This window comes from Gallus gallus, chromosome 13, assembly GCF_016699485.2.
Source record: "Gallus gallus isolate bGalGal1 chromosome 13, bGalGal1.mat.broiler.GRCg7b, whole genome shotgun sequence".
NCBI lineage: Eukaryota > Metazoa > Chordata > Aves > Galliformes > Phasianidae > Gallus > Gallus gallus.
In genome coordinates, this window is record NC_052544.1 from 16,813,612 (window position 1) to 16,836,917 (window position 23,306).

A 23,306-nucleotide genomic window follows, 5' to 3' on the forward strand; every position below is an offset into this window, starting at 1 on the left:
TGACACGGACTGCAGCGTTTCTGGCTGTGAGTCATGGCTGAGCTGTGGAGCTCATGCAAATAAACACAGCAATGGGTACAAACTGAGCGGGCCCTTATTTTTAGCAGCCTGGCGTGCTGCTGAGGACAGGGCACAGGCCGGGTTCGCTGAGCTGGCACTGGGCGTTGTGCTGCCCGGAGCTGGAACCCATTCTGCTGCAGCTCCTGGTGGAACTTTGCTCCCTGCTGGGTCTCTACTGAAGGAAACGTCTGTGTCACAGCATTGGTGGTGGGAGATCGTCTGCTCGAGGATCCCTACAGATGGGATGGAGAGGCCCGGGGTGCTCTGGAAGGTGATGGGGAGCAGAAGCTTCATGCAGACAATTGGGATTTCTCAGCAGCAACCCCAATCTCTGCTGATAGGGATAGTCAGGCTGCACCGCTGCCCTCTCCTGTGCGCCGTGACGTTTCTCTCATGGTGTATGGACTGACCAGTGCTTCCACCACTGGACCAGCTCCAGTTAGCGAAAGAAAGCCAACAGCCCTTAGCTCAGCTGGTCACAGCCACTGCGTTTTGGTGGTTATGCTGTGGCAGCCTCAGGAGGTCTCTGAGCAGAGCCTGGCCAAGGCTGTGCACTGCGCAGGGCTGCGGGGGCCTGCACTGCCCTGTACATGATGAAGATAAAGAGATCCCATGGAACAGCACATCCATGGCTCTCTTCCTGCAGCCTCGGGCATTGTGAAGCTGGCACCTGCCTGAGGCCGGGCACGTGCTGTTTTATTGGTGTTGGATGGAGGCAGTGGCAGTGCTGAGCCCTCCTGGCTTCCCCCTGAACCCATCCCCATCCCACTGCCATTGTGTGCAGCCTGGAAATGAGAACGCAGCAGTGGGGAATGGGGCTGAACGGCCAGGGGGCTCTGTAAGATCAGTGCTGCTCTCTCGGTTTTTAACCTCCAGCCAAACATTCAAGCGAAGGGTTGAGCTTCAGCTTTGCAGAAGGTGTAGCCTAACAGCAGCCCAGACTTCCCAGGTGTGTGAGGAGGGAAGGAGAGAATTGCTGCTGTGAGGGGGCAGAGCCAGGAGCTGCCCTGCTCTGGTTCTTCTGGGCACTGCGATGGATGGGAGCGGGGCTGAGCCCCCGGGCTGCCACCTGGGGCTGCTCTGAGCCCCTGTTTTGAGGATAACTGCTACAAACATTCTTCAGGACTTTTTTTTTTTTCCTACAAACAAACCACAACAGCCACTTATATATTTAACAATATATATTTATATATATATATATAATTTCTAGATCAGTACATTCATCAGTACTTGTTTTTCTTCACAAACAGAAGAACTCTTACAATAGTAGACTTTCTAAAATAAATACTATTAAAATAGAGCTTCAAAATAAATATTCTATACAAAGAGAAACCTTCTGTGGTGACTTCTCAGGGTGCACGTGTGGCGGGATGCTGTCGGGGAGGGGGGGCCTCAGTGTGGGGGGCAGAGAGGTGGGGGGGCACTGGGGGCTGTGAGTGCCAATCGCTGGGGCCACTGCTGCAGCCCTCCCCATGGGTCGCACAGCACTGGGCAGTAATTTTGGGTAATGCTCTGTGAGAGGCAGCGCAGCCCGTGTCTGTGCCTGCAGGACCTGGGGGTGGCACGAGACCCAAGTACCGTCAGAGGAAAAGGGGAACGGAGGCACCGGGATGGGGCAGGAGGGGAAAGCAGGACCTTATTGCCTCTGAGCCCGAGCTGCCCCGAGCTGCAGAGCTGGTGGGGTCCCGGGGTTGGGGAGCACTGCTACATCGACCACTGCTCTAACACATCCACAAACACGGTACAGTCTTCCAGCAAGTGGTGGGCTTACATCACAGCGGGATTTATATATTAAAAGAAACCAACAGAGAAATAGTTTACAGCTATGTACAATGAAGGTAGAAGGAGCGGAAGCCTCGCTGCACTGGGGAACGGGGCGGGCACGTGCATGGCACGGGGTTGGCACAGTGGTCACCACTCTGACATTGCATTTCCTGGCACGAACCATGCAGCTACCAATGGGATTTGCTATTGCAGATTCTCAGTACAGACCCCTCCGGATCAACCAAGGACAGAGGGTCAAAAAGGGGAGACCTGCAGGTAGAGGCCATTTGGCTACTGCGTGTGCTCCCATAGCAGCTGCCCCTCCTGCTGCATTTTCTGGCCTGATTGTATCTTGGGGAAATTATTTGTATTATTAAATACACATACTTTATACATTCAACCAACAGCTCAGCTAGTCAGGAGCTGGTTTGCCTCTTACATTTTCTCCTCTTATTTGTGCAAGATAATAGGTACAGCCCCACCTGCTTCCTTCTTTCTGGTGTCCCCATATGTTCAGCACGAGGATAAACCATAGGAATTGGTAGCTGGTAACAGACGTGCCCCTCTTCCTACAATTTATCACATACAAGCTAGCAAATATTATAAATATAGAAACTTTTTTTTTTAAAACTCACCATTCATTAAATACCCACAATTAAACGTAACCAAACCCCAAGTCATCCAAGGTAAATGGATTCCTATAACAAAAGCCACCAGACCTCCCATCAGCACACTCCTGCCAACCCCTACGCAGCAACTGCATTGCAGCCGAGCAAATGGCACTCCTGGAAACGCTGCCCGAGCTCTGCCTATTGCTTTGCTAATTAGGAGTGACATTTCACTGTCACTGCTGTGCATTTACTGAGGAAATTTCCTCTAATTAAAAAAATAAAGGGAAAAGATAGACTGGATTCCTTTTCAGCATGCAATTTGTACCTACCCACTTAGGACAGCGTTATGCACTTGGGCAAAGGTGGTTCGTTGGCACCTCGCAGCTGTCAGAGCAGTGGGGTTACTGCCACTCCAGGGGAGCACAGCCCCCACTGTGAGCACTTCTCCCTCTGAGCACCGTGGGCAAATCCTTTACAGGTGCTCTTGTTCCTCCCTGGCTTTTCCTAGCATTTGTTCATGCTAAAATAAATGTTACAAGCATTCTCCGCTTTTGTACAGAGGATGCAAAAGCTGAACAGCAGCAATAGAAAGGGGGGAATGGGATGTGATGCACGCAAGTGCTGTTCTCCCCCTGTATGAAAAAAAAATGAATATCTAATAAGCAAAGAGCTTGTCCCAGGAGAGGAGATACTGGGTGATGGCCCTATATGAATGCACCTACGTGCATCCTGCACTTCAGTCTTCGTGGGTTGAGAGTTTTAGAGAAACAAATACGGAATATCTGAACTTCACGGACTGCATCAACATTGCCTTTGCTCCGGTGCCTGGGAGTGAGCACATGGCAGGGAAATGGGATCTGAATCCTCTGGGGCAGGTGTGTGCTGTTGGTGTAAAATCAGCATCAGGTGGGATGAAACCTGGTGCTACAGATTGGGGCAGAGCAGCACAGTGCCGGGACGTGGCTTGGACCTGTCCCCCGTTCTGCTGAAGGCCCCAAAGCAACATGGGCAGGTGGGCACACAACAGAGCACCCTGCCTCAATGCTGAGACCCCACAGCACTGCGCTGTGTCTACTTCTGGTTCAGACCCTCTGAGGGAGGCAGAAAGCTTGAGGGAAGGGCTCGCTGCACACAGGTGGCCCTGATAATGGAGCAGGTGGGGAGGGAGGGAAGGGAGCACGGCTTCCAGCTGCAGCTGGGAGTGAATGTGGCTTAGGAGGGGAGAAAACGGGAACCCCACAATGGATGTCAGCCCAAGGCAGTGTTCTGCAAACAGTGGTGGGAACTGTGTGTGCTGGTGCACTGGTAAGTGAGCGGCTGCGGGTCCTCGTGGTGGGCAGCTGTGTGTTGCGGTGTGTATTGTGTTGTATGTGGGTTTGCAGGCTTTGCTCTGAGTGGCTGAGATCTGAGATTCCTCCTTTGGCCCTATGAAGTTAAATGCTGACCAGTTCCAAAACCCTGACTGACCCGAAGTGCTTCAGTTTGTAGAAATAGTTGCTTCTGCTTTCTCTGAAGGCGAAAGGCTCGTGTTATCCTCAGAACACAGGTTATGAAAAAACACAACTCCACCCCCCTGGGGAGCATCCTCCCCACTCCCTCCTTCCCCAACTATCAAAAGGGCTTCTCGGCCCTGCTGGCTTTGCTCTCAGGCAGTGCCTTGCACATGACACTGTTTGTGTTCTTGCACCTGCAGCCGGGCCGGCGCAGGCGATCATAGCAGCGCTGGGACAGCTTGACGCAGCCGGTGGCAGGCAGGTAGCAGAGCAGGCAGGGCAGCACCAGCGACACGGCGCTCATGAAGGCCCAGCGGGCACAGCAGTTGGACTGGGAGCAGGAGCAGGGGTGGTCGGCACACGTGCCTTCGTCGTCCTCATTGGTGCAGTGGTAGAAGACTCCCTTGACCAGACACATGCAGGTGGAGTAGTTGACCAGGCTCTGCGCTGAGCACAGGCACGCCTGGTTGCACACCCAGCACGACGGCAGAGTCCGGGGCAGCGCACACTCCTTGCACTTGCATTTCCCACAGGCTTCGCACAGCAGAAAGTGCTTATCCAGTTCCTGAGACATGGGTTCCTTCAGGTCCAGGGGTTTGCAGTGGATTGCTTTGGGCTGGATGCGCACCGCCCTGGGTGAGGACTGCTCAGCCACGGGTGCTGGGGCCATGTGGTCCAAGAGCCTTTGGTCAGACGAGGTGCTGCTGCTGCTGCTGATGGAGCTGGGGCGCCCGTTGAATGAGATCCAGGGGTGGGTGACGTCCTGCTCGCAGCGCTGCGTGTGGCTCGGGGCTGCTTCATGGGGACCCCGGGGCCTCTTGGGGGCTGCCGGCAGGGGAGCAGTGGGGTTGTCAGTATAGTCGTTCTCTATGTGGGTCGTCTTCATCTGGTCGATGGGCAGGATGGTGAGCGGGTGCTGCAACCTCCCGTAGGGGATCCGGCTGTCCAGCAGGGGCTGGACCATCACAGAGTTGGGGGCGACGGTGATGTTGTGGGGAATCCGGGGCTCCATTGATAAAGCAGCCTGAGCACTGGTGAGAAATATGCTCTTAGGTGTCCTGCAGGGAGGAGAAGAGAGAGAAAAGGGATGGGGAGAGAAAGAGCATGTTGTTATTGAGTTATCCTCCAACTCCAGCCCAAACAGGGCTCAATGCAGTGACTCATCATGCAAGAGCTCTTAGAAAGTCTATAAGTCATGGATAAGGAAGTCATAGAGCCTGCCCAGATGTAAAGTGCATTGCTTTCTTGGCTATTCTTTCCCCCTCCCTACCCTTGGCTGTAAGTGACACCAGCCTCGGTAGGGCACCATCACTGCGTGCTCTCCAATGGCTGTTTCTCATTTTTTCTGCTGGGACCTCAGGGTTACTGTGTGTATTCACATGTATTTTGTTGGCAAACTGCTTGAAATGACTTATCTGTGTTTGGGCACTTTTCTCAGCTGCCCTGACCCCTAACAAATGATGCAAGAGAGCAGCTCATAGGCACAAAACCTCACAGGAGCATGGGATGTAACGCTTGCCCCTGCAGCCCAGGCTCTGCATCAGCTGTGGGAAGACAGCTCAGCCTCAGGAAGTGTCCATCCCCACCCGGAGCTGCAGGTTTAAGGCTGCTTTCAGCCCTCCTGCCGGAGGAGGCAGCTCTCGCTCAGCAGCTCTCCAGTTGTGCAACAGCACTGGATTGGGTGCGGGGCTGGGGAGCACGCAGCCAGGTGGGGCTGTGCTGCATCACCTCCTGCAGGACTTGGGCTCTTCTTCAAAACGCCGAGCACACTGATATTTGGCTTGAGGGCTGTTTACCAGCTCTGCTAGCTGAGCCCTCTGTTGCTACAGTTTCTAATTTCATTGAAAGAGTGCAATTTATCCTGGAGGAGATCCAAAGATTCAACAGCAGCGTAGGACAAGAAACCACAGGAAGTAACTAAACTTAAATCAAAGAGCGGAAACTACTCGGTTCAAATTTAGAAAGTGCACATTGTTTTCTGGTAGATGTGCCATTTCCTCGCTGGGTGACCTTTATTCATAAATAATATAATGTTGGAGATCAGTTTAAAGAAGCGGTGAGTAAAGCTTCGGAGTGAGTTACAGGAGGGGAAAGGCTTTGGTGTCAAGAAAAAGGAAATGGGGAACTGCCAAAGGCATTTCCAGTTGTTTGTGTTCAGGCAAATAAATTAACCTTTCCCAACAGCACTAAATGCCTCGGTGCTGCGGCGGTCTGCATGGACTGAGACGAGTCAGGAGGGAGCTGGGTCAGCCATCAGCTGGTATATGGAGAAGCGCGTGACTGAGAGTAGATGTGTACGTGTTTCTGTCAACGTATATCTTCCCCTCCAAATGTAAAACAACTGTGATAATTGGAGCATAGGCAACTACACAGTTTTGGAAAGAAAGGGGAAAAATGTTACTACAGCCCGCTGCTATCTTTGCAAATAGTTGCTTTGATATCGGAGGGGCTGCAAACCCATCAGTGCAGCTGTGATCAATGGGAGATGGGCTCCTGCAGGAGGAGCTCCGATGTGTGGGCAGCGCATGGCACAGCGCGAGGGCACAGAGTGCTCCTCTGCCACAGCACTGCTTATTGCTGTGCAGCCCTGGTGCTGCTCCTCTCTGTGGTTAACGTTCTCTGCTGGGTCTCAGTCCTTCATCCAGATTTTTTATTTTATCATTCGTTGACGCTTTGGCAACGAGAGCTTTTAAAGCATCTATTTCCTAATTACTGCATTTCAGAAGTAAAGGTAAGCGATGGTTCTGACAACTGTGGGGAACGCGGAGGGGGAAAAAATGCAACGTTCTTCTGGGCATCAGAACCCCACGTCACATAACAAACATGTGCAGTAAGGCTGAGCTCAGCGAAACGGTGCGTTCTGCCCCTGAGCGCTGCGCTCGCAGGAAGGCCGCGGTTCCACAGCTGTTTCTTTCCTCTGAAGAGAGGCAGCTGTGCCGGCCGGGGCAGTCCGTGCAGCTGAGCTGCTGAGAGACGGGAGGCAATGGAAGGAAGTGATGAGTGGAGGTGTGAAGTGCTGCTCTGTCCGTCTGTCCTTCCTGCTGCCTTCCTCAGCTCCCCATAACTCTGGGATAACCCCTCACGTGTGGCTCTGTGCTCTGGTTGGGTTCAGCCCCGCTTGCTGTGGTCTCTGGAGTTTGGTCCTCATGCTGTAGGTTCAGACCGGATCCATAGATCATTTACTTGGAGGTGTGCTGTGCAGAGCAGCGCAGTTTGTCCCACTCCTCTGTCCGTGTGGACGGACCTGAGGCTGACTGCCCCTGCACTGAGGCTCTGGCCCACGGTGCTAACAGTGCTCTGTGCTACTGATTATGGTAACCATACATGTTGGTTTCCATCAGTTTTGGAGCTGTGAGGCCAGCAGTGGCCCAGCGCTGGCCGTGCTGTCACATGAAGTTACATCACCACATTAATTGGTGGCCATAGGCAGCGAGTGTGTCACTCCCAAACCCCCAAAACCAGCAGTGCTGTGTGCTCAGACACAGCCATGTGCAGAAAGACTTCAAAAGATAATGCTAATCAGGATTTCGGAGTTAATTATCACAGGAAGGAGATGAACCCTGCACGAAGTACCCCACTTTAGGACGGTTAATGCTGAGAATGATTCATCATCTTTTTTTTTTTTCATTATAATACTGCTTCAAATTGTCCTTCTAAGAGGAAAAAATGCTTGTAGGGCAGAGCCCACAGGTATTTGGGCTCGGGATCCTTTCAGATAAAGCCTCTGGATCCAGATGAGATCCAGCTCTCCCAATTACCTGACCCCTGCTCCAGACTATGTCTGTCTTGCAGCAGCTCAGCTTTCAGACACCATGCTTTCACACCCATCAGTTTGGCCCCACTCAGTCCTTCCTTTCTGCCCAGTCCTCACTGCCAAGCAAAGCATTCTGCAGTTAGCATTCATGCGTTACATGTCAACGATGCACATCACTGATATTTATGGGATTTTCCAAGGACTGTGACTATGCTGCTGCTGTGGCCTTGTTGCCAGAGGTCTCAGCAGTGCAGTGAGATTGCTAGTGACAGATCCAGGTCAGGCATCTCTGGAGCTGAGCTGGGTGTTGGGCCTGCCTATGGGAACGATGATGACAGCTTATGGTGTGCTTGTTTCAGTTTCTGCATGCTCCCACTGGCACATCCCTAAAGCTACGTCTTTCCTTGGGCTGCCTTCAGCCTGATGCCCGCATCCTAGGAAAAGAGATTTTGGATTTAGTGGCAGGTATCAGTCAGTCCTACTGCCAGTTGTTAGCAGGCTGAACTCAGAGAAACGTGTGGCACAGTGAGGGGTACAGGGCTGCCGTGGCTGTACTGCAGGAGATGGGTGCTTCCCTCGTGCAGAAGAGGGATCCCAGGGAGCTCTCTGGTTAAGAGCTTGTGTTGGACCAGGAGCAAGTTGAGAGTCAGACTGCTCCCATGAATTCTTGCAGGCTGAGGTGTACCTGCCTGGGTACACTCACATCCTGCCCTGAGACACCCCGGAGGCATCAGCACTTGGTCTTTTTTTGGTTATTGTGTTCCTTGGGGGAAAAACGTGGCTGTGACCAGTCTGCAACAGAGCCAGGATGGCTGGAACAAACAGGCAAGTCTGATTTTGAAAGGCAGTCAGCCTGCACGGACGTATGGGGTACCAGGTAGCTCCTGGGGTGGTAGGAGTATGACGTTTATTTATTCCTGTTCCAGGAGGGGGATGCTGTGCCCTTCCTTGCTCCCCACCAGCAGCATTCCGTGCATGGGCATTCACCAGTGAGGATGGCACCGCTGCACACAGCGGCACCTAAACCTGCAGCTCCTGCTGCACTGCATCTCCCACCCAAACGGTGCTCGGGGTGACCAGGCTGAGCTTAAGCCCTTGACAAAGGACAAGAGCTGATGGGCACCTTGGCCCAAAGACCTGAGCCCACCCACTCAGAGCAGCCCGCTGGGCCCTGCGGTTCGTGCTGCCGGCGTTGGGAACAGAGCTCTTTCTGGCAGCATCAGTTCAGTAACGTTCAGAGATACTGAATTAATTGCTCAGATTGAATGGATTTAGTCTAATGAGGTGTTGCATTTAGAGAAAATTGTAGATTGAGGAGAGCAAGGAAAAAAAAAAGAAGGAAAATAGAAGAAATAATCAAGTAGAATAGGAGATCCAAGATACTTAAGCACTATAACTTCATAAAAGCTATGAAACTTGCTGCAGTGCCTTTGTAATCCATTGCACTAATTCAGTCTGACTGGAAATAGCATTTTAATTCTGAGGAAAAAATGCCATACACAATACTTGTAAACAAAATTGGTTAACCTTTGATCATCAGTAATTGCAAACATATTATAACATTAACGTGGGCACAAATTCGCTGGATGCAATTGTACAGGCAATTTTCTGTAAGTAGGCAACAGGAAGGGAAATTCATGCGTATGTTCCTACATTGGGATTTATTCATTCTTCAGAGCTAGGTACAACAATGAAGCTCTTTTCAAAGCAGAAACGTCAACACAGTCCCATGTAGAGAAAATCTCTCCCCCTGTGCCATCCAGGAGCCGTGGGGCTGCTCACCACACACCATTCTGAAGTCAAAATATATTCCCTTCCAAAGGATCTATGTTGGACTCAGAGCCAGCTCCATCAGTGTGCTGCGGCTCTCGTTTGGTCTCCCCCTTTGGGTATTGCCCATTTAAAATGCCTATTATACAAGATAATTACAAATCCTCAGGTTGTAGGAAACCAATGGGTGTTCTGAAGACTTTTGGTGGTTGTTTTCAGACTCCAAAGTTTTGTAAGATTCTTTCTTTTGTCAAATGAAGTTGAAACAAAAGTGGTCTTACGTTTTAATAGGATTTTGGGCTTGCCTACATAACGTTATGGAAAGTGACATCCTTGTGGGCAATTCTGTGAGAGAGCCATAATAACCCACAGGAAAGCTCATTCCCATTAATGTATTCAGAGCCATTTCTGCAATTGAAAGCAATAAAGTTCTGGCATTTTTATTTTCAAAGTGATGTGGGATAACTTGTCTTCCAGTTACTGAAAAACAAAAAGGATCCCAAAGTATACATTTAATGAGTGCGGTTGTGCATGCTGCTCATAGCTGTCTCAATGACCTATTAGTTCATGGTTCTCATACGGCCTCGTACGTTTAACAACTTTATAGATGTGTGGTAACAAACAAGTAATGAGAGTAGAGGACTTCTGGTGTCTGGAATCGGCTCCTGTGTGGAAGCAATGCTGCCAGGTTGGGCTCTGGGAAGCACTGTTGTGAGCCTGCAACCCCTCAGTGCCCCATGCACTGAAGGCAGCAGGAAAAGAGGAAAATCTGCTCTGTGATCTGCCGGCACCATGCAGGGTGCACTGCTCTGCCCAGCCACTGTTGGAGGACGTGAGATCTTCAGCATGCAGATGCTGATGTGCTCACATCTGGGCCCAGAGGGGCTGCTTGGGGTCTGTTATGAGCACAGGAGTAGCGTAGCCACCAAAAAGTCCCAGCACTCATAGCTTATAAAGGGCAGAAGATCAGGGGCCACTTGACTTCTCCCTAAGCAAGGTTTCCACTGGGAGTGCTGGCCCTGGGCTGCCCCTCAGCTCGTGCACCTCTGCTGAGCCCAGACCTGTCCTGTAGGGCTGGAGGTGCTGGGCCCGAGGCGCCTTGCCATAATGACATGGGGTGGGAAGACAGGGTCAGGAGAGTCCTCTTCTTTCTTACCATAAGCTGGAGAAGCATTTCCAGCAAAGTAAACCAAACTTGAGTTTTCAGTAAGAACTTTATCACTATTTTCCAACGTTTTTCCAAACTGTGAAGCATCACAAGCTTCTGTGAAGAACGGATGGGAAAGTTACTGCAGAGAAATTAAAGGGCAAATCCTGACTGCTGGTGGGGAGAGCCTTCCAGGGCCCTGGAGTATTGCTGTGGCTCGGTGACGGCACAGAGGCCCTGGCATCTTATTGCCCAACAGCCGGGCTGCACCTCCTCCTGGCTATTGTCATTAGAGCTGCTGTTAGCCACATACGTTCTGAATTCCATTCTCTCAGAGAAAAGTGACAGCCATCTAATGGAGATTTAAAATATCTGTAGCAACAGTGGCAGTAAATGCACTGTGGAAATTTGCTTGTTTTCTTTGCTCTAATGGGATATATGATATTTTGAGACAGAAATGTCTCAAAAGGAAGAGAATCAAAGAAACCACAACAATAATATCTTTATAGATGCATCTGAATACAAAGAAACTGTCATAATTGAAAACAATACTCTTGAGCAGCTTGCTGTCAAGGGAGGCTGTATATGTTCCAAGGCCTGTGCAAGTTGACACCATTCAGAATCAACGGCAACCTGTGTGAATGGTCCTTCCTCTAATTTATTGCTACTTTTAGAATGATCGTGCCCAGATTCTCTCTTCTATGGCGGTTTGCTTGTATAGTCTAGAAAATCTAGAAAGGGTTCATCACAGCTACAGCCACAGTGCTTTTGGGCAAGCACAAAGGTGCTGCCTTCTGCATCTGCCCGCTCTTCCATTGGCAGCTCCTGGCTGAGGGTGTGGGCAGAGAGAGAGCACACGGGATGTGCTGCAGGCAGAGCCAGCGGATCTGGGCCCAGAGCTGTCCTTGCCACAATGCAGGACTTGCAGAGAGAGGAGAGAGACCCACAGGGTGCAGCGCAATGTGGTGCAGGCAGAGCCCGGCCCTGGTGGGTGACAGAGGAGCATCTGTGCTGCGTGCCTCCTCCTGCAGCATGGGGCTGAGAGACCAACGGCCCAAGCCCCTGCACAGGGAGCTGCAAGGGGACAGCTGTGCCTTGGCCTTTGGGTGGCATTAAGGACACCTCTCACCCAGACCTCTGCAGTGATGGAGGACGTGCTGCTGCTGCCCCAGGTGAGAAAAGGTGCAACAAAAGCTTTTAATGAGGGAGGGCTATGCTTAAAGCTGGAGGAAGCCCCTCTGTAAGCACATTGTAAATGTGTGATTCGGAGCGATGTGTGACGTTGGAGTTCATTAAGACTGACTTATTCTGCCTAAATGTTGAGTTGAGCAGTGAATTCTTTAAATCAGATAAAAACAAAACAAGCTCTTTTCCATGAAGTGAGCATTAACATTAACACAATATTGGTATTGATCCTTTTTTTCCCCCACTTAACAGCCTTATCTACCTGAGGACAGCTAGAATTTTCTCTACTAGTAAGCAGGAAAAAAAATTAGAAAGCTTACTGGGGAAATCTGCCATTTGTAAAAGGAGGCACTGCTCTCATGCCAGGCTGGGAGATTCAGGAGCTGGGAAATGAGAGCTGTAGACTTCCAAGAAGCTGTCTCTGTCCAGCTCCAGTCTGTTCCTATGGTGTGAGTGAATAAAGCACATTTTGGCCCGTGAACATTCAGATCTCCAGGGACTCAAATTTCTCAGTAAAGGCCTTTTATTGGATAAGAACATTTATTTTAAGGCCAGAAAACTGAGCTCAGATGTGATCTATTAAGCTAATGGTACCAAATGATGACCGTATTATAAGGATTTTATTATCTGACAGAATTACGTTGTATTGCACTGAAAAGGAATAAACAAGCAACACTTGTGTGACTGCTTGCCTATAAAAAGGCAAGTTTAAGGATAGGGCTGAATCTGGAAAATCGCATAGCAATGTGATTAATGAATGTTAGGCTTTTATGGTCAGTATTTGGAAAACCATCAGAGCTGTGAATTAATTATTGCTGTAGTGTTGCAAAGGTGGTGAATTTCATTTCACTGAAGAGAGACTGCAGTTTTATTTGGGAGGTGGTCGGGGGGGGGGGGAGGGGGGGCTGCTTTTGGAGATGCAGCATTTCCCAGCATGATCCAGGAATTAGTCACGATTCCATAAAAACAGCTTTTGTTTTGCTGTTTCACGAGCAGAGCAAATAATTTCACCATGCACAAACCTCACACAGAATTTCAAAAGGACTGCAGTGCTCAGAAATAGTCCATTTGATTTTACAATACAGATATAGAACCCTTTCTAGCAACAGAAACACAGTAGCCCATGGAAAATGGCACATTTATCAATGAGACATCCCCAGTGGGGTTCCAATAACTGAGAACAACCCCTCCTCCTGCTATCAGTCATTTTTATATGGAGAAGGGGGAAGCTAGTCATCAACATCATTGTGATTCAGTGCACAAATTGTAACTTTATTCTTCAACCCAAAATAAAGAGTGAGGGGGGAAGCCTCAATACTGAGAAAGCTGCATTTCCCTTTGCCTAATTAAGCTACGATTCCTAAGCTGATTTTTTTGACATCCTGCACCCTTAGCGTTTGGAAGAATGGCAGCTGGAGAAGTTTTAAAGAATCTAGAACGTGCCTTTTGTGCTCTGGATTATTCGGTGATGTCTTTCCATTTCTCCGCCTTTCTTTCCTACACCCTTTAAAGCAGAAGTTGAATCCATAAAAGATATCAATCCAGCAATGAGACCCATCTCTTGGTCACTCGAGGAAAAAAGCATGACGCCTTTTCCTTCTGCTGATTAATGCTGATATTCATTTGCACTGTCATTTCCAAGGTCTGCATTTCCAGTCCTGCTTTCCTCCAAGACCTTTGTGCCTTTTATATGCCCCGTCTGCTTTTTCCATTCCCCTTCTATAATGAATTTTCAGAACATGTCGTCTCCAGGCTTGCCTTTCTCCTGTGATGCCGGGACTGGCACCAGAAAATAAAATCCTGGCTTATCTCTGCTACGCAGTTGGTAGAGAAGAGCAGCCTAGACACATTTCCCCTCCGTCTATAACACATTCCATTTACCTTTATGAAATGATTCTATACACACGTCTTTATTGCTTATTTAGCCTTTAAAATATAGAATCCATCCAGATTTAACACTGAAGTAGCCAAATGTACAGCAAAACAGGGAACAGAATGGAGATGGAATGAGGCACCAAGGCCAGGAAAAAAAAAAAAAAAGACAGCTGTGTGAAATAAAACGCTGAAGAGCAAAGGTCACACAGGAGAGACCTGACACACCAGTGCCTGATCTCTGGAGTGTCCTGTCATGGAGACAGCTCAGAACTCCATGACACTACCGAGACAGAGGGCTTCGGAAAAGAGAGGAAATATGTAAAAAGCAGCAATCGTATTCCAAAGCAAGAAATACCCCATTCTTATTTATCAGCCCAAGCGACCACACATTTATGACCCTTTTTCTGAGGAGAAAGGAGAAGAGGACACCCCATCACCAGGGAGAGAAGTGTCGCTCTGGTAGGAAAGCAGTGCCGCAAGTAGGGCCAGCGCTGCCTGCCTCTGCCATCCCCTGAATGCAGATGTTGGGAGAACGTAGAAGAGAGGGATAAATGAGAATTACAGGAACAGAAATGTAAATTCTGCAGGAAAAGAGAGAATTCTTCGGAATGTAAAGTCTCCTCTGGTTTGGGGAGCACCGGGTGGCTCTCTGCCGTATAGAATTATAGATAATTGCTGTTAGAAAAGTCACGGTGCAGAATACGCTTGCGATCAGCGATCTCTAAGGGGACGGACAAATCCATCTAGAAGGAGTGCGAGATTTTCCCTCGGGGAGCAGGCTTGATTTTTCCCTGTTTAAATCCACGTAACATTTCCCCCGAGCGCAGATCCCGCACTTACCCGAGGGATCCCGGCCAGGAGCATCTCTGCAACGCGAGCGGAGCCCTCCGGGACCGGGGCTGAGGGCGCGGAGCTGCGAGCGCAGCTCTGACAGCGGCTCCGCTGCCCCCGCTCCGCCGCGATGCTGCAAAGCCGCTGCCTGGGAAAATGGCTATTTTATGAATGGGAGGGCAGCGGCCCCCACTGCGCAGGCGCGGCCTCCCTACTCTATGAATGGGTGGGCACCGAGGCGCCACGGCGCATGCTCGGCTCCCTTTTATGAATGGGGGGCTGGAGGAAGACTGGCTGCGAGCCGCGGAGAACGGATACGGCTCTCGCTCGCTGTTTGCGTGTCCCCCCTCCCCCCCCCCCTTCATTTATTTATTTATTTTTCTGTGAATGGAGGGCAGGCGGTGACAGCTGCGCACGTACCGCGCCCTCTGCCCGGCCTGAAGGTAACGGCGGCTCAGGGAGGGGGGGCGGCGGTGGCGGCTCCGGCACCCCCGTACCTCTGGGCGCGGAGCGGGGCTGGGGGCAGCCGTCCTGTTCGGGCTGCGGGCCCGTTGCGGTGGTACCGCACCCGCACCTCCTTCTGCTCGTGCATAGCAGTTGCGTGTTGTGCTGGCAACATCGGTGTGAAAAAGCGAGGAAAAGCTGAGGCTACGTTTGCGTTACATATGTGGCGTGTGGATTTATTTCATGGCCCTTCTCCTTTGAGAAGATGAGGGGCAGAGCTGTGCAGTTCGCACCGAGCATCCGAGATGTGGTCTCGCCCGATGGAAGCGGGGCGTTACGGTGCTGCTCTCAGCTTTGCAGCTGTTTCCTTGCCGAGGCTGCTGTCAGCCCCGCAGCGTAAGGCGGCCCCCGATTCAGATTTTCAAATGGTCTTCACAATCGCTGTTTGCTGGTAGGTGTGGGGCTCCCCTGCAAACCTGGCCCTGTCTCTGCGCGCTCTGCTCTTACGTGCTTCAGATCCAATTCAGCAAATGGAGACCTCCCTTCAATTCTCAGCTGGTGCAGAACGGCCCCGGGCTGGGGTTTGCTCCCTCGGGAGCACGTTGCTTTACAGGGAAAATGCACGAGGAATAATGATGTATTTTTATTATGTGAGAAGAGTAAAATTCAGCCTACAAACCAACCCCTTTGTCATCTTGCAGCATACGTTTAATAGCTCACACAGCAGTGAGGGAAGGTCCGCGTTCAGCCGCTGCCGGTGTGAGCTCTGCCCCCTACTGCAGATACGCCTCCTGGGAAGGTTTCTCCCTACGGAAGTGTGCGCTCAAAGACCAATCGTTTGGTTGCGTACGTGTTTGTCTCTGAGGGCAGAGATCGCTCCGAGTGGGAGCGGCGGCTGTGGGTCGTGGGCAGATGCAGTTTGACAGGGAAAGGACACGAGAAAGACAATCTCTAAAGAATTGTCTGAGCCATGCTCATAATACTACTGACTTCAAATACACGAGATTGATGCTTTCTCTTAAGAGTAAGAGAATATGGTTGTTCATGACGTTACTTTGTTATTGGTAGGCCTTACAATGTGCTTTTTAAAGGTCAGGAATCCCGTCTGGTTTTGAAAATTAGCAAGAAAATGGGCAATAGAAGGAAATACAGTGTTAAGTAGCTGGGGGGGAACACTCATAATATAATTTGAGGGAATTAGAATTCCCTCAAAAATAACCTTCTGCTCTATGAAGCCAGCTCAGAGCTGAAAGGCTCAAATGCCTGAGCAGCGGATCTGCCCTGATTTCTCACTGTGCTTTTCAGCATTTGTGTCTGTGTGAGCATCCAACACTGATTTGAGTTCTGCAGGTGTGCAGTAACTCTGTAGCCAAACATCCCTGAACTAAAAGCTTTTATGTAGGGATGCTGATTTCTCTGTTGCAGAGTGATTAGTACAGTGAACGTGAGGGAAGTTCTCGGTTGCAGTAGTCATTTCCCCACGAAACCCGAACTGCACAGATGCCAGCTGCAAACCACTACGTAGCAGCAAAGCAGGCAGTGTTGCAATTGCACAGTGGTTATAGGCAAAGCCCTTGACAAAACGCTCTTGACAAAAGCCCCAGCAGTAGAACTGCAGCCTCGTGATACCTTTACACATTGCAGTCTGCTCTGTGTGCATGCAGCACCTCCAGCCACCCTGTTTTTAAGGCTGTGCTCCTCCTGCTTCCCTATGGGAAGGCAGCACGCCGGCTGTGCTCCTGTGTGCAGAAGAAGTCAATTCCTTATCCAGACTGATATTTTTGATTTGCTTACAGAATTGGATTCAAATCATTCCAAAAGGGAAGGTTTTAAATCTGGCCCCTCCTCTTGAAAGCAGAGGGTGCCCTAATGGGTGGTTTTGCCATCTGTTGGTAACACAAGGAGGAGAACTTTCCCCTTCTCATTATTTGCTTAACCACTTTTGTGTGCGTTATACGAATGCGAGCTGTTGATTAAAATTTCCTACTATAATGAGAAAAGGGAATTCCAGTGTTTTATCACCTAACTCTTAGAAATGGTTCATAGAACCCATATGGCTGCATTTGTCTTTTAATCCACTGAGATGATATTTCCCAAGCACGGAAAAGCACTACTGCAAAATCCACCCTGGGCAGCACTGTGTGCTTCTGATGGGTTTGACCCTGCGAGGATTCCAGCCGTAGGGAGAGTAGGAAATACTGGGATGTGTTTACTGATGTACTGTGTCAAATATTTGTTCCATGTCAGATAATTTGTGTGATGGTTACTGTGAGAGCCCTCCTCTATCACACTGCTGACAGCAGTTACAGGCCTGGTCTGTGATACCTGGAGAAAAATGGGCATGGTAACTATACTGGCAAAATGGTGACTGCTGTGTCACAGTGTGTGTGACCCTGCTTGCCACAGCCTGAACTGGGGCTGTGCTGAGATGCTGAACTCAAGCGCCACAAAGCGGATGGCAGAAGTGTGTATGCAGAGGTGGAGGGGTGTGAGGTCTGAGCACTGCTGGTGTGGGGCTGCTCCCCCAGGAGTTATTGCTTCCATGAGCTCCCCTGTGCAACCCAGGAGGGGACAGTTGGAGCAGACTTTATATTGCTGTGGGTGAGGGGCAGTACCAGACCCGTTCAGTGCTGGGCTCTATCTCGCTTTGAAACACCGCTGTGTATAGCTGTTGCCCAAAGCCTTCCTTGCTGATATGAAGCAGCAGTGTCCCCTCTGTTCCAAACTCCTCCACAGACTTTGCAGTCCACCCTGGAGGTGACTAAATGTCATTATCTCAGTGACACGGGCTGCTATCTCAGCTGTCCGGTGCTGCGGTGCAGATGAAAGCTCTGTGCTTCCTGCTGCCCTATCAGGCACCTGTTGTCTGTACCCAGACATTACTCACATCCTTGAAGTCACATCTTGTTTTGCATAATTAACACTGACTGTGCTCCGCTTCCTTCCTTCCCTGGCAGTTTTGCTCCATGGCTTTACCTGGCTGTGGAAGCATTGGGTTTTATTTTTGAGCTCTAGCACAAGGAATGAAAGTAACTGCTGCTGCATGGCATGGGCTCACAACCAATGAGGGTGTCACAGCCTGGTCTGGGGATGCCCTTCAGTCCTGAATTGGTGCTGCAGCCACGATTTGTTGTGTGCACTTTTGTGCCACTTCCTCAGGAGTGGTTTTCAAGCAAGCAAACAAACAAGAAGCAAAGCCAGACAAAGTTCTGTGCAGTGCACACCCGCAGGGTGAGCTGGGAGGTTGTGCTCAGAAGAGGAAGGCGCCACCTGAGATGAAGGGACACAACGCCTCAGGGCAGGCTGGGGGCGCTGGGGGGATCCTGAGGCACTCTGGGCTGTCCCCAGAGGGAAATGTTTCCCAAAGCATGTCCCCTTGCTGATGCTTTCAGGTGGCTCCCAGTGCCGGCAGCCAACTCATGGCAGCCTATGAGGGCTGTCTTTGGGATGGAACCATTGCACCAGCACTTTGCTTTCTGCAGTAGTTCACCGCTGACTTCTGTTTTGTAATTTGCTTCAGCTTTTAATATCTATTGACCTGGTTCTACATGAATAATTTAGTGTTTATGAACAATTGTAGTAACAGAACCTATGCCATTAACTAAACCATGAGCTCAGCAAAATAGGATAAAAATTCATAAAACATATAATGAGAGCTCTGGGGTCTCCATGGAGCTGAACAGAAGTGTTGTATGACCTGTAAGCCCCCAAACATGTAACTGCCCAGTATTCAGGCGACAGGACTCCTACATCTCCAGACAGGTGCAGTTAGCTGCCAGTGCTGCAATACACTTCCCAGTCACAGCACTGGGATTATTGGGTTGCAAGCCTGATGTATGCATGTTTTCTGCAGGATCAGGTATTACAGTTCTTTAGTTTTTGCACTTATACCTGACTTGCCTGGCGTCCTCCATTCCAGCTGAGCACTCTGTCTTTGCATTTGCTTTTCAAAACGTTGCCAGTTTGAAGATGTTTGCTGATTCATTTCCTTTCTTGGAGGATGGCAGCCTGGGTGATGCTTTCTCTCAGTCTCAAGATCTGACCTCAGTGGAGCGGAGGCATTTGCAATTCACTGAGAGGAAAAATTCCATTGAGGTAAATGCAAATGCAGAAGTTGGTGCCTTACAGGAATGAAGGTTTTCGATTCGTGACTGTGCATAGCTGTAGTTTGCACAGATAGAGGTGGAGAGGAAGATAGGGGCTGGCAGTAATGAACAGACAGGATCCTCTGCTGAAGCTGCTGTGATCTTTACTGCTGCCCAACTGGTGGAGCAACGAAGTGTGTTATCAGGCAGAGACTCTGGAAATCTTAGATATGGATTTTCCCATCACAGGCTCTGGACACGATGCCGGATCTGCTCAGTACCGGTGCAGGGGAATGAGGCTATTTACCTGCAGGGAGATGGATGAGGGCCCGTGGGGAACCCCGCCAACTGTTTGGGACTGAATAGACGATCTCAGGGACCGTAAATTGTGAACCTTTCTAATATTTTTTCAGAATATTTATTTACAGTTCAGGTCAATAATCTCCAGAAATACAGTTCTGCTTACAAACAGAATTCCTGGGCTGCATTCCCAGGCATTCCCATGTGACTGGAGCATTTTTAGCAACAAAATGAACAAATGCAAACCTATGTTCGGGGCAGTGGAAGTGTTGCTGTTCCCATTGTCCCTATGGCAGCGTGCTGAGGGCTGAGCTGAGCGGGGCAGTGGCCCTGGGACAGCTGGGCTATGAGTGTGTAAGTGCAAGGGAACAACTGCAGCTCTCTGTTACCTGCTGGCCTCTCTTTCTCCAAAACCTCTCTGTTTACTCTTGACTAAGAAAATGAATTTTCATACAGAGGAAATTGTGTTACCTGACAAACAAAGCAGCGCTGTGGAAAAATACTGGCATTAAAAGCTACCGTGACTATAGAGCAGTGCTACAGAGCCTTGTGGTGTTCTTAGTGCTATAGCAGGGCACTGAGATCCTGGAAAATCCAGTACTGGGGCTGTTCTCAGCTCTCCAGCACCAGTCCCTGAGGAGAGCCCCCCATTAATGGGGTACCCTGACAGCTTGCTGCCTCCTGCCTGTGCCCCATGCTGTGCTTGGACCCACTCAGAGCAGAAAGCTGTCCCTCCTTCCTCAAATACTGCATGACTTTACCTGCAAGGCTCCATTTAGAAATGATGCAGTTAGTGAGCAGCAAGACAAGCACTTCAATATTGCCTAGTTCTTGCACATGTATCACAATGAATGGATCAAAGGCAGCCAGCAAATTTACCTTTATTTTGACAGGAATAGGTCAGTGCATCCTACCTGGTGCAGGCTGGGACCCTCAGCATTCAGGGGCATAAACGTTGTGGCCCTTTAGCTACAACTTAACTGCTGTGGTAGTAACAGTGTTTCTGCTAACCGGTTCCTGTTGTTCCTGAGGTTAAGGTTTAAAATGCCTTGTATAGTAAAAACATTCCGTATTGCAGCTCTTTGCTGTGTCCATGGGGTCGGTGATGATTAACTGCATATCTTAACCACAGCTCCTTCCGCCCTCTGACATGAATGCAGTTTGATGTGGCCCCCGTTTACATCCCCACGCCGTCATTTTCAGCCTTCTGACTGGATGTGTGCAGATAGCTCATAGCAGCTGTTAATGATTTACAGCCCTGATTTAACTCCAGGTGAGATTGCAGAGCTGCCCTCGTTGCAGAAGGAAGCAGCTGAGGTGTGCAGCTCCCAAAGCAGCTGTGCCATGGGACAGCTCTGTGCCCCCTGCACTGCTCCATCACTGCCCATCCCGTGCTGGGCACTGCAGTGGGGGTGATGGAGCCCATCCGTCCCACTGTGGAGCACTGCTGAGCACTATGGAGTCACATCCTTGTATGCAATTACCATATTCTATCACTTAAATATTTTCCTGGCTAATTTCTTCCTGTCCCAGCTTTGAAAATACCCGGCTTATAACCATTAAGAACTTACAGACTGGAAAAGTACACAATTCCAAAGGATTGGTTTAATGCTTAAAATCAACTTTTCTTTGTGGGCTTAACCTGTTACCTTTTGCAGGATTTACATTTATTTATTTTTTCCCCCTTTTCAGCCAGCAGCCCTAATGCTGTGAATACCCGCAGCTGCTGCAGCTCTGCCTGCTGGATGGTGCAGTAACGTGGAACCTTAACAACAGGAAGAAAAGTAAATGTTTAATGATTTGCCTTTAACAGATCTCTGAAAGCTTTTCCTTCATGCTTTGCTGCTTATGAGATTTTTGGATGCTTTTGTGTTTTTTCTCCCCATTCCTGGCTTTCCTTGGGGTTCTTTTCCCTGTGAGGCAGTGATGCTATTGATGCTGGAGCCTCAGGACGGGCAGGTTGGGCAGTGGGTGTCAGACGATGTGTTTTCTGTGTGCCGCAATCAGCCCTCCTTGCTCACAAACAAAGGCAGATAAGCACTGGAAATTAATATTAGCTCACTTTTGCGTGCTCTGTTTTCCCGACCTTGAAGGGCAGAGGCCAGGCAGCACCGCATCGATCTGTGGTGGATAGGGCAAGGAATGGGGCTCAGGAGCTCCTCTGTGCTCTGAGAAATACGAACGGAGTGCGCTGCGTGGAGCTGTGGTGCGAGCTGGGGCCATTTGGAGGTAGGAAGTGGTCGGCTTTGTACCTCCTTGCCAAAGAAAACTGCTGACTCTTTGAATGCAATATTGACATTAAGGTTTGGAGGAGGATGTGCAGAAAGGAGAAGGCTTGGGGATGTTGGTGTGATGAGGTGAGCAGGCGGATGCTGAAGCCGTGGTTTGCTGAGCGCTGCATTCCCCCATGTCCCCGCATGCTGCTGTCTTCTGCAGCCATTATGAGCAGCTGTGCTTCCAGGGCAGCCTTGGGTGCCCTATCAGTGGCTGTCCCTGAGAAATTTGTTTCTGTTCATAGAACCATAGAATCATTCAGGTTGGAAAAGACCTCTCAGATCCCCAGGACCAACCACAGCCCACCCCGTTGTGCCCACTGACCACATCCCCATGTTCGGAGCACCTTCAGGATGGTGACTGCTCGCCCCCTGGGCAGCTGTGCCAGTGCTATCTGCTCGTTTGGGGATTAAATATTTCTTAATATCCAACCTGAGCTCACTGCCAAACCATTCTTAGCGGGTACGAACCTGCACCTCAAATCTGTCCTCTGCTGCAGCTCTGTGCTGCTGCGTCTCATCTAGCTCCCACTGGCTAATGCATGTGATGGATTCATCTCAGCTGCAGTATCCTTTGTTTCTGTCCATCCTTAGCTTTCTGTTCTGTGAGTAAGATAGGGGTGGTTGGCGTGAAGATTCCTCTTCAGACCCATCGCCAGCTCCTGCTTGCACTGTGGGGCTGTGGAGGTGTGCCAGCCTTACTGGGCTGAGTGGTGCTGCTGCTGTGCCCTGGTAAGCTGACACACATCTGTTGTGAGGGACTTTGTTGGGCTGAGGTGTCCTTGGGAGTGGAGGGAACAAGTCAAGGAGAAATTCAGTCACTGCCCTGACAGGAAAATCCGATGAGGACACAAAGACTTAATGATGCATGTGGGCAAAAATAGGCCAAATTTCAAGAGTGATGGGATGTGAGGGTGAGGGAAGGCACACCGAAGTCCTGATGCATGTCTCACAACATGAGCTTTGGTGCACAGGGCAGTGCAAGGGCTTTTCAGATCTATGTGGCGGATGGAAAATGCTTGAGGAATGGGGAACAAGAAGAAAAGCTGATATACAAGGTAAGGTCTTGTTGGCTCTGGGTTACAGGAGCTGTGGAAGTTCAGTTCAGTCTAAGACCTCTGCTAAGCTACTTCCTAGCTAAGTCTACTTCCAAGGCTATTGAGTTATCTCTGACTTTCTGGTGTTCAGTGGAGTAGTAGAGAGTTCACCATTTGATAGAGAGGATTAGGATTCAAAGGACTGAAGGCTGAAGACTTCAATTTCAGATTATGCCCTTTGTTGACTGGAGATGCAAAGGCCAGGACTGTTAAACTTCTGTTTCTTTGAATAGCAAGGTAGAATCTCCCAGAAGAAAGATAGTGGACAGGAACAAGTTATTGCGTGGTCAACTGATCCCGTGCTTCATCTTAGCCCAACTGAAAGCCAAGCCCTGGCCATCGGCCTCATCAGTCACTCATAGGCTATGAGAGAAGGCTGTGGCGGTTGAAAGTTAACAAAAGTGGGTTTTGTCAATTAAGATGGATTACTTCAAAGAGAATTCATGTCAACGCAACCTCAAGCAGTCCTGTTTAGAGGTAGTCAGAGCTAATAGTCAGGGGTTTACCATACGTGTTGGTGTGCTCTGGAGTTTTGGGGGAGCAGTGCATCACTGCCACAGGAGGAGGAGAGGATTTCCTACGTGCCCTTATAATTCACCTTTGGGATGAGGTGTTGG

At 49.8% G+C, this 23,306-nt stretch overlaps 1 protein-coding gene and 1 long non-coding RNA gene across 6 annotated transcripts in view; one reads left to right on the forward strand and one right to left on the reverse strand.

Moving 5' to 3' along the window:
- Positions 1–1,229: 1,229 nt before the first annotated feature.
- Positions 1,230–14,627, reverse strand: SPRY4 (sprouty RTK signaling antagonist 4). 2 transcript variants are annotated; one of them, XM_004945037.5, is made up of 2 exons: positions 14,500–14,627; positions 1,230–4,986 (listed from the first exon to the last, which is right to left on the reverse strand). In XM_004945037.5, exon 2 carries the CDS (start codon positions 4,938–4,940, stop codon positions 4,047–4,049), a length of 894 nt encoding a protein of 297 aa, XP_004945094.1. In that variant the 5' UTR covers positions 4,941–4,986; positions 14,500–14,627; the 3' UTR covers positions 1,230–4,046.
- A 111-nt stretch (positions 14,628–14,738) lies between these two features.
- Positions 14,739–23,306, forward strand: part of LOC101749811 — a 31,957-nt gene continuing 23,389 nt past the window's right edge. For all 4 annotated transcript variants that reach the window (XR_005839494.2, XR_005839495.2, XR_006931390.1 and 1 more), the window contains exons 1-2: positions 14,739–14,933; positions 21,012–21,103. This is a non-coding gene — a long non-coding RNA (uncharacterized LOC101749811). The remainder of the gene's footprint in view (positions 14,934–21,011; positions 21,104–23,306) is intronic.

Coding starts and splice junctions, on each gene's coding strand:
- SPRY4 (XM_004945037.5), bottom strand. CDS start 4,940: ATGGAGCCCCGGATTCCCCACAACATCACCGTCGCCCCCAACTCTGTG.